At 43.9% G+C, this 12,057-nt stretch overlaps 1 protein-coding gene and 1 long non-coding RNA gene across 3 annotated transcripts in view; one reads left to right on the forward strand and one right to left on the reverse strand.

The window, feature by feature from the left end:
* Positions 1 to 7,803: 7,803 nt before the first annotated feature.
* Positions 7,804 to 12,057, reverse strand: part of RECK (reversion inducing cysteine rich protein with kazal motifs) — an 861,635-nt gene continuing 857,381 nt past the window's right edge. For both annotated transcript variants that reach the window (XM_040353423.1, XM_040353422.1), the window contains one exon: positions 7,804 to 8,168. In XM_040353423.1, the coding sequence (XP_040209357.1) occupies positions 7,953 to 8,168 (216 nt within the window). In that variant the 3' untranslated portion in view covers positions 7,804 to 7,952. The remainder of the gene's footprint in view (positions 8,169 to 12,057) is intronic.
* LOC120940509 lies at positions 8,093 to 8,478 on the forward strand. The gene is made up of 2 exons (XR_005749435.1): positions 8,093 to 8,183; positions 8,293 to 8,478. It is a non-coding gene; the product is annotated as an uncharacterized LOC120940509 (long non-coding RNA).

Consider the following 12,057-nt stretch of genomic DNA (forward strand, 5'->3'; position numbering starts at 1 on the left):
AGTGGCAAAATGTCTTGATACGCCATGATTATCGAAGCCTTTCAAAATGTTTTTTACGTGTTCTTTTATTCGTATTCGCAAAAGCCTTTTTGTCCGACCTATATATTGCAGACCGCAGCTGCATTCGAGGGTGTACACTGCTCCCTCTGTGTTGCAACAAATAAATTCTTTGATTTTGTGGGCATCTCCTGTACTTTTTGAAACAAACTCTTTCTTTTTTTCGTTCGGTCTTTTTGTTCTCAGATATGCAAAGCACTTTTTTCACGGAAAGAAGCCCTTGCCGATAAAGAAAGAGGAAAAGCCCATCTTAGGGGGCTCCGGGACACTTTTCACAATTTTATCTTTGATTGTAGGGGCCCTTTTATACACAAACTTGGGACGTGTAGGGAGAACAGTCCTTAGGCCTCTGTCTGCCAACAGTATGTTCCAGTGGCGTTTGATGATTTTTTCGATTTGTTTGTGTTGAATGTTATAATCAAGGATGATAGGCACCAGTTATTTCTGTACTTTTTGTTTAGGTTTACCACTCATTAGGGCTTTCCTATTCATAGTTGCAATTTCTGTAATTTTTTGAGTGATAAATGAATTCTCATATCCTTTTTGTATAAAGCGCTCCCCCATATCTTTAGCTTGGATGAGGAACATGTTTTTGTCTGTGCAATTCCGTCGAAGACGCATTATTTGTCCCTTGGGTATGTTGTACAGCCAATTCTTGTGATGGCAGCTTTCTAACGGTAAATAGCTATTACGGTCTACGTTCTTAAAATGAGTCCTGGAACTTAGTACGTTGTTCTTTTGTTCGATTTCCAGGTCCAGGAACGTGATCTTACTATTACTGACTTCCCAAGACAGTTTAATGTTTCTGTCATTGATGTTAAGATCTAGTAGGAAGTCAAGTAGTGTTTCTTTCTCCCCTTTCCACAATATCACAATGTCATCGATATAACTTCTGTATGTGGACAATTTGTCCGGTGGTTTGGAAAAAGTCCTTTCTTCTTCCCATTGGGCCATGAACAGCCCAGCCACACTGGGGGGCAAATTTCGCCCCCATGGCTACACCGGTTTTCTGGAAGAAGTAGTGACCGCCGTACCAGAAATAGCTATTTTTTAGACAAAAGTCCAAGCATTTAACCAGATATTTGCGTTGCGTGCAGGGTAGCTTGGAGTGTTTCCTTAGACCCCACGTCACCGCTTCACATGCTTGATGGTGTAGGATAATCGTATATAGTGCGGATACATCCGCCGTTGCTAACCAAAAAGGTCCATCATCCTTCGGGATGTCTTCTAGATGCTGTAACGTGTTTTGTGTCTCTAAGATAGGCTCTTGTGTTTTGAACTGCAGGCTGCAAATAATGATCAATGTATTGGCCCATCCTGGCTGTCAGGGAGTCAATCCCATTTACTATAGGTTTAGGTGGTGGGTTATTGCTGTCTTTATGTATTTTAGGCAAGGAATACAAGATAGGTGTACGGCAAGACTTAGGAATAAGGGGCCAAATCCTCAAAAAACGGGCTTAACTTAACTTTTCCGAGTTAAGTTACACTGCCGCAAATCTCCCAAGTTAGGTGCCGATCCTCAAAGCACTTACCTGGAAATTTTCGGCAGTGCAACATAACTCCGTCCGGTGCAAGGCGTTCCTAATACAAACGGGCGATTCCCATTTAAATTAGGCGCGCTCCCGTGCCGGACGTACTGCGCATGCCCGTGACGTCATTTTTCCCGACGTGCATCGCGTGGTTTTACGATACGCCGAGTTTTGAGGATCGCGCCGGGTTAAAAAGTTGGGACGGGTTAAAAAAAAGATACGGCGGAAAAAAAAATTGCGGCGATCGAAAAAAAGGTCTGTTTTTACAAGGTGTAAACAGTTTACACCTTGTAAAAGCAGCCCTAATTTTACGCATGCAAACGTAAACTTACGGAGAAAAAACAAAGCTGAAAAGCTTTGTGGATCTCCGTAAGTCCTCATTTGCATACGCGAAGCGGCATTTCGACGCAAAATGCCCCCAGCGGCGGATGCGGTACTGCATCCTAAGATTTGACAGTGTAAGTCTCTTACAGATGTCGGATCTTCTGTCTATCTTTGGAAAACTGCTTCTGAGGATCAGTTCCAAAGATAGGCACAGGGATACGCAGGCGGAACAGCAGATCCGCCTGCGTATCCCTTTTGAGGATTTGGCCCAAGGTACTGTGCTTCTTTCTTATTCAAGATGTTTCTCTTCAGTCCAAGGTGGACAACATGTTCCAGAGCTTTCCTGCACCTGAACATAGGGTTACTTACAAGTCGGTTGTATGTGTTCGTGTCTCTTAGCATGAGATCCATGCTTTATTTTTATACTGTTCCTTTGACAACACCACTATTCCTCTGCTTTTGTCGGCTGGTCTAATCACCAGATCTTTTCTTTTCATAAGTTTGCGTATCCCACTTTTAATATGTTTGGGCTCCTCTCGTTTCTTGATTTTCAGATCTTTCAGTTCTTCTGTGACGAGTCTTTTGAATACTTCAATGCATTTGTTGTCTTTCACTTGGGGGTTGAAAGGGGATTTATTTCTCAGGGTCCCTTTTCAACACCCAAGTGAAAGACAACAAATGCATTGAAGTATTCAGTGTTCCACTGGAACATACTGTTGGCAGACAGAGGCCTCCCTATACGAGACATTTTTCCACCTCCCTCCATCCCTTTTAAGGCAGAGGCGTTGCTAGGGGGGTGCGGCCCGCACCGGGTGACACCCACTAGAGGGGTGACACCATCCCAATTTAAAAAAAAAAAGCGATGAGCGCCGCGGAATTGGAGCGCTGCGGTACAAGAGGAGGGGGGGTTGCGGGGTGACACCTCAGCACCATCCATCCCCTTCTCTCACAGCCACGGGCTGTTAGCGGTGCTCGGCAGTCGGCACACAGGCACAGCCCCCTCCTCTCTGTTTGTGTGTACAGAGGGGGAGGGGCCGACGGGACCTTCTGTCCATGTGCCGTGGCGCTGCCTGCGATGATCTGAGGTACTGAATGGGAAGGGGGGGGGTGTTTGCACCTGGGGGGATTTCACTGAAGGGGGGGGGTGTTTGCACTGAGGGGGGTTGTACTAAGGGGGTGTTTGCACTGAGGGGGTTTTCACTAAGGGGGGTTTGCACTGGGGGGTTGTACTAAGGGGGGGGTTTGCACTGGGGGGTTTGCACTGGGGGGGTTGCACCGAGGGGGTTTGCACTGAGGGGGGGCATTTGCACTGAGGGGGGGTTGCACAAAGGGGGGGTGTCTGCACTGAGGGGGTGTCTGCACTGAAGGGGGTCTGTGTAACATGCAGGGGTCCGGAGGTGCAGGTGGCTGTGTAATGTAAAAGGGTCCAGAGGTGCAGGGGGCTTTGAGATGTAAAGGGGGCCAGTGATGCAGGGTGCTGTGTAATGTAAAGGGGTCCAGAGGTGCAGGGTGCTGTGTAATCTAAAAGGGTCCAGAGGTGCAGGGTGCTGTGTAATGTAAAGGGGTGCAGAGGGCTGTGTAGTGTAAAAGGGTCCAGAGGTGCAGGGGGCTATGTGATGTAAAAGGGTCCAGAGGTTCAGGGGGCTATGTGATGTAAAGGGGTGCAGAGGTGCAGGCGGCTGTGTAATGTAAAAGGGGTGCAGTGATGCAGGGTGCTGTGTAATGTAAAATGGTCCAGAGATGCAGGGTGCTATGAGATGTAAAGGGGTCCAGTGATGCAGGGTGCTGTGTAATGTAAAGGGGTCCAGTGATGCAGGGTGCTGTGTAATGTAAAGGGGTCCAGTGATGCAGGGTGCTGTGTAATGTAAAGGGGTCCAGAGGTGCAGGGTGCTGTGTAATGTAAAGGGGTCCAGAGGTGCAGGGAGCTATGTAAAGTAAAGGGGTCCAGTGCTGCAGGGGCTGTGTAATGTAAAGAGGTGCAGGGTGCTGTGTAATGTAAAGGGGCCCAGAGGTGCAGGGTGCTGTGTAATGTAAAAGGGTCCAGAGGTGAAGGGGGCTTTGAGATGTAAAGGGGTCCAGTGATGCAGGGTGCTGTGTAATTTTAAAGGGGTCCAGTGATGCAGGGTACTGTGTAATGTAAAGAGGTTCAGAGGTGCATGGTGATGTGTAATGTAAAGGGGTCCAGTGATGCAGGGTGCTGTGTAATGTAAAGGGGTCCAGAGGTGCAGGGTGCTGTGTAATGTAAAGGGGTCCAGAGGTGCAGGGGGCTATGTAAAGTAAAGGGGTCCAGTGCTGCAGGGGCTGTGTAATGTAAAGAGGTGCAGGGTGCTGTGTAATGTAAAGGGGCCCAGAGGTGCAGGGTGCTGTGTAATGTAAAAGGGTCCAGAGGTGAAGGGGGCTTTGAGATGTAAAGGGGTCCAGTGATGCAGGGTGCTGTGTAATTTTAAAGGGGTCCAGTGATGCAGGGTACTGTGTAATGTAAAGAGGTCCAGAGGTGCAGGGTGCTGTGTAATGTAAAGGGGTCCAGTGATGCAGGGTGCTGTGTAATGTAAAAGGGTCCAGAGGTGCAGGGGGCTATAAGATGTAAAGGGGTCCAGTGATGCAGGGTGCTGTGTAATGTAAAGGGGTGCAGTGATGCAGGGTACTGTGTAAATTTAAAGGGGTCCAGTGATGCAGGGGGCTGTGTAATGTAAAGAGGTCCAGAGGTGCTGTGTAATGTAAAGGGGTCCAGAGGTGCAGGGGGCTATGTGATGTAAAGGGGTCCAGTGGTGCAGAGGGCTGTGTAATGTACAGGGGCCCAGAGGTGCAGAGTGATGTGTAATGTAAAAGGGTCCAGAGGTGAAGGGGGCTGTGAGATGTAAAGGGGTCCAGTGATACAGGGTACTGTGTAATTTTAAAGGGGTCCAGTGATGCAGGGTACTGTGTAATTTTAAAGGGGTCCAGTGATGCAGGGAACTGTGTAATGTAAAGGGGTCCAGTGATGCAGGGGGCTGTGTAATGTAAATGGGTCCAGTGATGCAGGGGGCTGTGTAATGTAAAGGGGTCCAGTGATGCAGGGTGCTGTGCAATGTAAAGTGGTCCAGAGGTGCAGTTGTGGAGAGGGGTACACAGTAGTAACAAAAAGATATTGAAGGATGCAGAGGTATGCAGGGGGCACAGTGGGGTGTTTTTACATTTTAACGTGGGGGGGTGCCAGATATTGGATCCGCCCCGGGTGCCAAATGCTCTAGGTACGCCCCTGTTTTAAGGATATTCTTTTCAAACTTTTTGCCCATTTGTTATAGGCACACTGTAGTCTAACCAATCCCAGACAGTGTTTTTTAGAGTATCTCTTCTACTGAATAAGCTCTCAATATTCTATAATGATGTCTTGCTATGTTGCTTTTTGGGCCAACTGTCGCTATGTAATAATTTCCAATGTGGCGGCTCTCTTACATCATATCCGGTATATCATAGTTACATAGTCAGGTTAAAAAAAGACACAAGTCCATCCAGTTCAACCACAAAAAAATAAACAAACAAAATAAAAAACACAGTACAATCCCATACACCCATATATCCTACTGAGGTGCAAGATTACCAGTGATTTATTTTAATTTTGCCATGTTTTATGTTTATTTAACTTTACATTAGGGCTGGTCTCCGCGACAGTGTTAGATTATATATTTTTTATACTATTGCTGATGGAGCTATATGAGATCTTGTTCTCTGCTCCAGAGGACCCCCTCCACTGTTTTACGTTTTTTACGTTGCCTGAGTGTTAGCTACATGGCGTCCATGCTCATGGGGCCAAGGCTCCAGAGTAATGTATAAAGTGAAACTCCTGCGCTGTCTAGGTGAGAAAAGGGGGGGGGAGGGGAGGTGACAGGGATACTGCTGCAAATACCAAGAAGGTCTACCTTGATAGACAAATAGTGATATAAAACAAATGAAAAATATTTGCGCTGTGAAAAAATATATATATATAAAAAATATAATATATAAAATATATATAATAGTAGTGAACCTAATTGACAAACCAACCGAAGTGAAAGTGACAGTTAGATGGCAATGCGATAGCAATATACTGAACAATCCCTAGATGTACAGGTTAGTACACAAATGGTCTATAATGAGAAGTCCAGCTGCATGAAAATGATACAGTTCAAAAAAGAGTCTGATCCAGCTGATGAAAAAATGTAAACGTTCCGTTGGCGCGGCGGGTGTAGGCGGCCCGTTGCGGCGCTGCACCAACTCCGTCGGGCTTGTTGGCGGTGGGGGGCGGCCGGTGAACTGTGTGCGGATCCAGCCGGCATGGAGATGTGGCTGGATTCCGTGCATGCATCACAGACCCCAAGAAGATGGCCACGGTTCCACTTCCGGCCTCCTCCAAAATGGCCGTGAACATACTTCCGGTGTTTGTTTCGCTGGCGGGGCATTGTATTTGTGCATTTTTTTTTTATCTATGGCACACATATTAGATTGGCCCCCAGGACATATCAATATATTTTAACTTTCTATGTAGTACTCTTTTGGGGATCACAGGATTATGGAAAACTAGGAAACCTATGGCGATTGCCCCACTTCCTGTTTGTTGGAAAGATGGCTGCTGCCCCACTTCCTGTGCTCATTAGCTGACAAACTACTGCTAATGAGTGGAACCCCACTATTTAAACTCACTCCACATACCTCTTATCACTCCTGAAGAAGTCACTTGTAAAAGACGAATGCACGCAAGAGTCCTGTTCAAAGAGGTACCAGATGTGATGCCAGCAAGTCCGCCACTCGTTTTTTATATGCTGTATTTTAAAACTACCTTTGTGAGTACCTAGTGTATTAGCTGTTTTTATACAATTAAATTGCTCCTACGTTATTACGCTATTGGTGCTTTCCTTTATCTTTCCGTGTGAGGACCATTGCCACCTCCAACGACCTGAAATTTCATTGTTGCACTTATCCATATAGAGTTGTTTTATGCTGTTACCTTACAGCAGTAAGGTAAGGGGACATCTGCACTACTTTTAAGGAAATTGGAACCCTTCCCCGGCAAGCACTATATGTTTGGACACTTGGCACCATCACCAGCACTTTATTACATGCGTTTCAGTAGCGTTCAGCCTGCTGCTCCTGCATGAACACTTATGCTGTTTTCACTGTTCATATGTTTGCTATCACCTATGTGTATAGTTTTGTAGCCTTTTGGCTTTAGCAGCGCCAGCTGTCTTATTCACCTAGCACTATTGTGTTTACCTTGGATTTGTTACTATGCATCACTGAAGTTGTGTACTGTTACACTGTTTAGATGCAATTATTTCATTTTTGGATCTAGCACTGTATTTATGAGATTTATACTATTATTTCCTATCCCTACAGCACAGCACTATTTTTTATTCATAAAAGTGTAAATTGTTAAATCACAGGGGTAAAGATATTGTAATTTTTTGACAAGTGGTCTTTGAAGGCCCCCACCCTAGTTTAGGGATGGTTGTTCTAGTTGTGAATGATTTGTTCTGTTCTCCTGCCCTAAATGTCCACCTCACTGTCCTAGACAGAAAGGTATAAATCAGGGGTCTCAAACTGGCGGCCCTCCAGCTGTTGCAAAACTACAGATCCCGTCATGCCTCTGCTTGTGGGAGTCATGCTTGTAACTGTCAGCCTTGCAATGCCCCATAGGAGTTGTAATTTCGCAACAGCCGGAGTACTGCCAGTTTGATACCCCTGGTATAAATGCTGTGTTATGTTCTGGAAACTCATTTTATCTGAATAGGGGATACAAATGAATGCTGAAACATCCTCAGTGTTACAAAACAAACCCGACTGAATGTGACAAACTAGTACAGCTGCAATATACATATATTTAAGCAAGCTATCTATACAAAATAAATATATACAGTTTAAAGAATGCATAGAGATGTGATCTGAAATGTCATTGAATATATTTGGGAACACAAAAAAGAAAAACAAATATTTAAAAAGTTTACATTTTTCTTATAAAATTATCTTGATTATCTCAGGTAATACCATTTTTTTTAAAGCAATACAACTGATTGAAATAAAACCATATCATAGATGGCAGAACATATATAAAATATTAAGCAAGAGACATGAACATAAATATAACACATCTGAAATATTTTTTGTACAGTCTGAATTTACACTTGATGAAATAAAAACTTCAGATGTTATGAGCCCTGACAATGGCACCTGGGATGCAAGAGTTGGACTGTCTGAGTTTATAAGAGAATTTATCTTCTCAGCTTCTTTATTGCAGGCTTCAATCTAAACAAAGGAAAGGTAGATATCAAAACTGTTATTTATATATAATAATACTGGTGTACACCAAGAATTGCAGATTTGACATTCTGTTTTTTTTCTTTTATATGTAATTTTTTTTTCCTGACAGACTCCATGGCGCTCCTACCTCATAGGACCCTACTCCTATAAATGTTTAGGCCGAGCCAGAGGTTGCCTTCCTTTTTTGTCCTCCTCACTCATAGGACTTCATGTATAAAGTTTTCCTACCTTTTGGAGGTATTGGCGACTGGGTTTCATGCGGGACAGCTGTGCAGATATTAGGAGTGCCCTTTGGTGTCCAGAAGTCTTCCAGGATGACTCCGGTGGTCACCGAGTCCCCAGCGAACAGCGGGGTGATTTTATTGCACAAAAAATGGATAACGTATAAGATGTATAACTGCAAAACGGAGGCCCTTGTCAATGGCGGGCATTTGAACCAGGTCGGATGCCCTGCTAACAGCCGGTTACCATTAGGTGTGCCTAGCATGGTTGCTACAACTGTTGTTCCTGCTTCTGGGATTCAAGTCGCCCTACAAATGCATTGATTGCCCAGTGGATACGCGAGTATGTTTGGCTTGAGGTCAGCAGAAGGGACCAGATGTCATGCAGACTGAGGAGTAACTCCACTTATGCTAAAAAATATATACGGGTATAATATATAAATATATATATATATATATATATATATATATATATATAATATATATATATATATATATATACACTGTATATAACCAAAACGAAAACATATGAAGATGACTGTGCTCTCTGGGAGATCTATGTGCATTGCAAAAATGTTTCCTTTGTCTTTTTTCTGTCCTGAGCAGGGTTTGCATGTTGAGCGCATTTGATAACTGTCATTGTCATGTACCTTTTTCAATAAAAAGAGTTAAAAAATAAAAGAAAGAAAAAGAGTTAATGACTATGATTGGTTGAAAGTATGTTAAGGAGAAATGTGTAATATTCATATTTAACACCCTGTCTGGGATAATAAAACCGAACAGTGTATGAAGCAACCTTGCTGTTTCAATTATTCATATATACACTGCATAGAGATATTTGGGTATCAGAGCAATGGAATCGGCCGACAATGAGGTTATTATAATTGGATAATAATATAATAGTTGGGAGTAGTGGTTAAAGGTGGTAAGTGGAGATCGAGTGGAGGTATAGTAGCCTCCACTCGATCACACTCTGCGGTTGTTTGTTCTCTACCATGTTCTCTTTGTCCATAAAGGTGATTGGCTATTTTAGTCAATTCTCATTTCAACCATTGGACATTGCTGGTTACTGTTACAACAATAAATAGTAACGTCAGTTCACTCACTCCTCCGATGTTTCCGCCATAAAGTCGCGATCTACTATTGTGTGTCCATCATCACATGGTTGTGATATTTATGGCTATACATGGCTTTGATTGCACGCCTGCACTGAGCCTATGATTTTATTTTGAAACTTCGGGACAACCTTCTTGACCCGTGTTTATTCATAATCTCTATATTTTGTTATTTAAAAAAAAAAAATTTTAAACTATATAAACAAGCTCCTGAAGTAGCGGATCAACACGCGCAACATATAGAGCGTTTTTCCCTGAACAACCTCCGAATATGACTCAACCTCTCCACGTATCCAAACAACCATTGGATATATTATAATATTCTATGTGCTTCAAATCTTTGCGCTCCTTACATGTGGTATATGTGTAGCGGCCTGCTCCTGTTGGGCTGGCGCTGCTTTAAATTTAGGGGAAAGTCTGATGCTGCGTACACACGACCGTTTTTCGGGTTCTAAAAAATGACTTTTTTTTTTAATGTCATTAAAAACTATCGTGTGTGGGCTCCAGAGCATTTTTCACGATGTAAAAAATGACCATTAAAAATTTCAAACATGCTCTAATTTTTCACGTTGTTTTTAACGTTGTGGTTTTTAACGTCGTAAAAAATGGTCGTGTGTGGGCTTTAACAACGTGAAAAAAACGTGCTGGCTCAGAAACAAGTTATGAGACGGGAGCGCTCGTTCTGGTAAAACTCGTTCGTAATGGAGATAGCACATTCATAACGCTGTAACAGACTGAAAAGCGCCAATCGTCTTTTACTAACTTAAAATCAGCAAAAGCAGCCCCAAGGGTGGCGCCATCCGAATGGAACTTCCCCTTTATAGTGCCGTCGTATGTCACAACGCTTTGCTAGAGCATTTTTTTTCCACGATTGTGTGTAGGCAAGGCCGTTTTAATGATCGGGTTGAAAAAAACGTTGTTTTTTCTAGACCATTAAAAACTTCATTTTTTATAACCCACGTGTGTACGCGGCATGAGAGTTAATTGACTCAGACATGTCTGATTTTGAGCAAATTTTACTTCTGTTTCAGCTATGGCTTTGCTGTGAGTGACCACTATTGTTCGTTTGGGGTGATGTTCCTACTCCAGGCCAAGGGTGACAGCAGCTAGGTCAAGGTGATTTGAGTATTTTCCCTCGGCAGCCAATCAGTGGGGGTTGATCGTCCAGCTGTGCATGCTGCGGAGGGGTACTTAAGGAACAGACGTCATTGGTCCTGGGTCGTCGTCCCACCACCCCGTGTGTGGCCCTCCTGGCCGGGGGTGCGTGTTCCTGCAATCCTGGCTTCGGATCATATTGGTCTGGGGTTGTGATATTCTAAGTAGGCCCAGTAAGCAGATTGGGTTTACGCTCTTAAGGGTGATCATGTGCTGTCCGTCCTGAGGGAGGAAGCCGCTTGATGAAGGACCTATCTTGGAGAGAACCGAGCACGAGGCTGGTGTCTCAAGAGAGGCCTTGAACTTCATCGAAGGATGCACCGTTTACTGAAAGGCTTGATGGTGATTAACTGTCAGTTCCAAGTTCTGCAAGAAGTTAATCTGGAGTGATCCAGGTGTTGAATACTGTGCTATGAGGATTCTGGACCATAAGTATCTCCATCTGTGGGAAGGTCTGTGGCAGAGACTGTACCATGTTCCGTGTAACATTCTGGTTGCTAGGTTAGTGAGAGAAATCTATCCAGGTGCGCAATACCCACTCTGGCTAGAGTGGCGACAAAAGCTGTGTCGCAGTAAACAGGAGTGTATTTAAATAATGCACCTGAACCGATTTACCTGTTACCCTTCCACCTCTTCAACTACTTTTATTCTTTTACCAAGTTCAGCAAATAATTCTTAGAAAAAGGAAGTGTAAAGTATGGACATTGAACTTTCTCTACTCTCATCCATCACACTGGATGGCGAGGAAATAAAGGTAACATGCCGCCCGAAAATATCCAGCAGCTCCTTCGGGGGTAGTGCTACATATGTATTAGGGGTGTTATGAGAGTCCTTGAGGTCACTCAACTTTATGGTTTTTAATGTGTTTGTATACAATGGTTTTACCTTTATCCAATTAAAAACTTCAATCTTTTACCAAATATATGCGTGTGCCTACAAAGTCCATATCTTTATTCTAATTTCTTCTAACGACTACAGTAAGACTCTAAGGACTATCTCGTTTGCCAAAATAAAAGATTTAGGCTAGGAAGGATCCTTTGGTTATTTACAGCTCAAAGTGGGATCCCCTCCAGGCCAGTTGAAGTAAGGATTGGGCCATGATGTCAGTCTCTCTAGGGCTGCATCCTCAGCAAGAAGATTGTCCAGAATCAGGGCTTTTAGGACCCTTTGGTCGTTCGCTGCTCCAGATGGGATATCTTTAAGTCCAGTTTTGAGTAAAAGCTTGGTCATGAAGGCAGCCTCTCTATTGTTCTCTTTTCCTCAGTCAGAAGATTTGCTGGACCCTGGACCTCATGCCATGAGGGATCCTTTTTGGCTTTCTGCCTAGTACGGGTAGTGTTTATATCCATACTGGGCACAGTGGGCAGCAATCTGAGGTGGCTT

This window comes from Rana temporaria, chromosome 5, assembly GCF_905171775.1.
Source record: "Rana temporaria chromosome 5, aRanTem1.1, whole genome shotgun sequence".
In the NCBI taxonomy this organism is placed as follows: domain Eukaryota; kingdom Metazoa; phylum Chordata; class Amphibia; order Anura; family Ranidae; genus Rana; species Rana temporaria.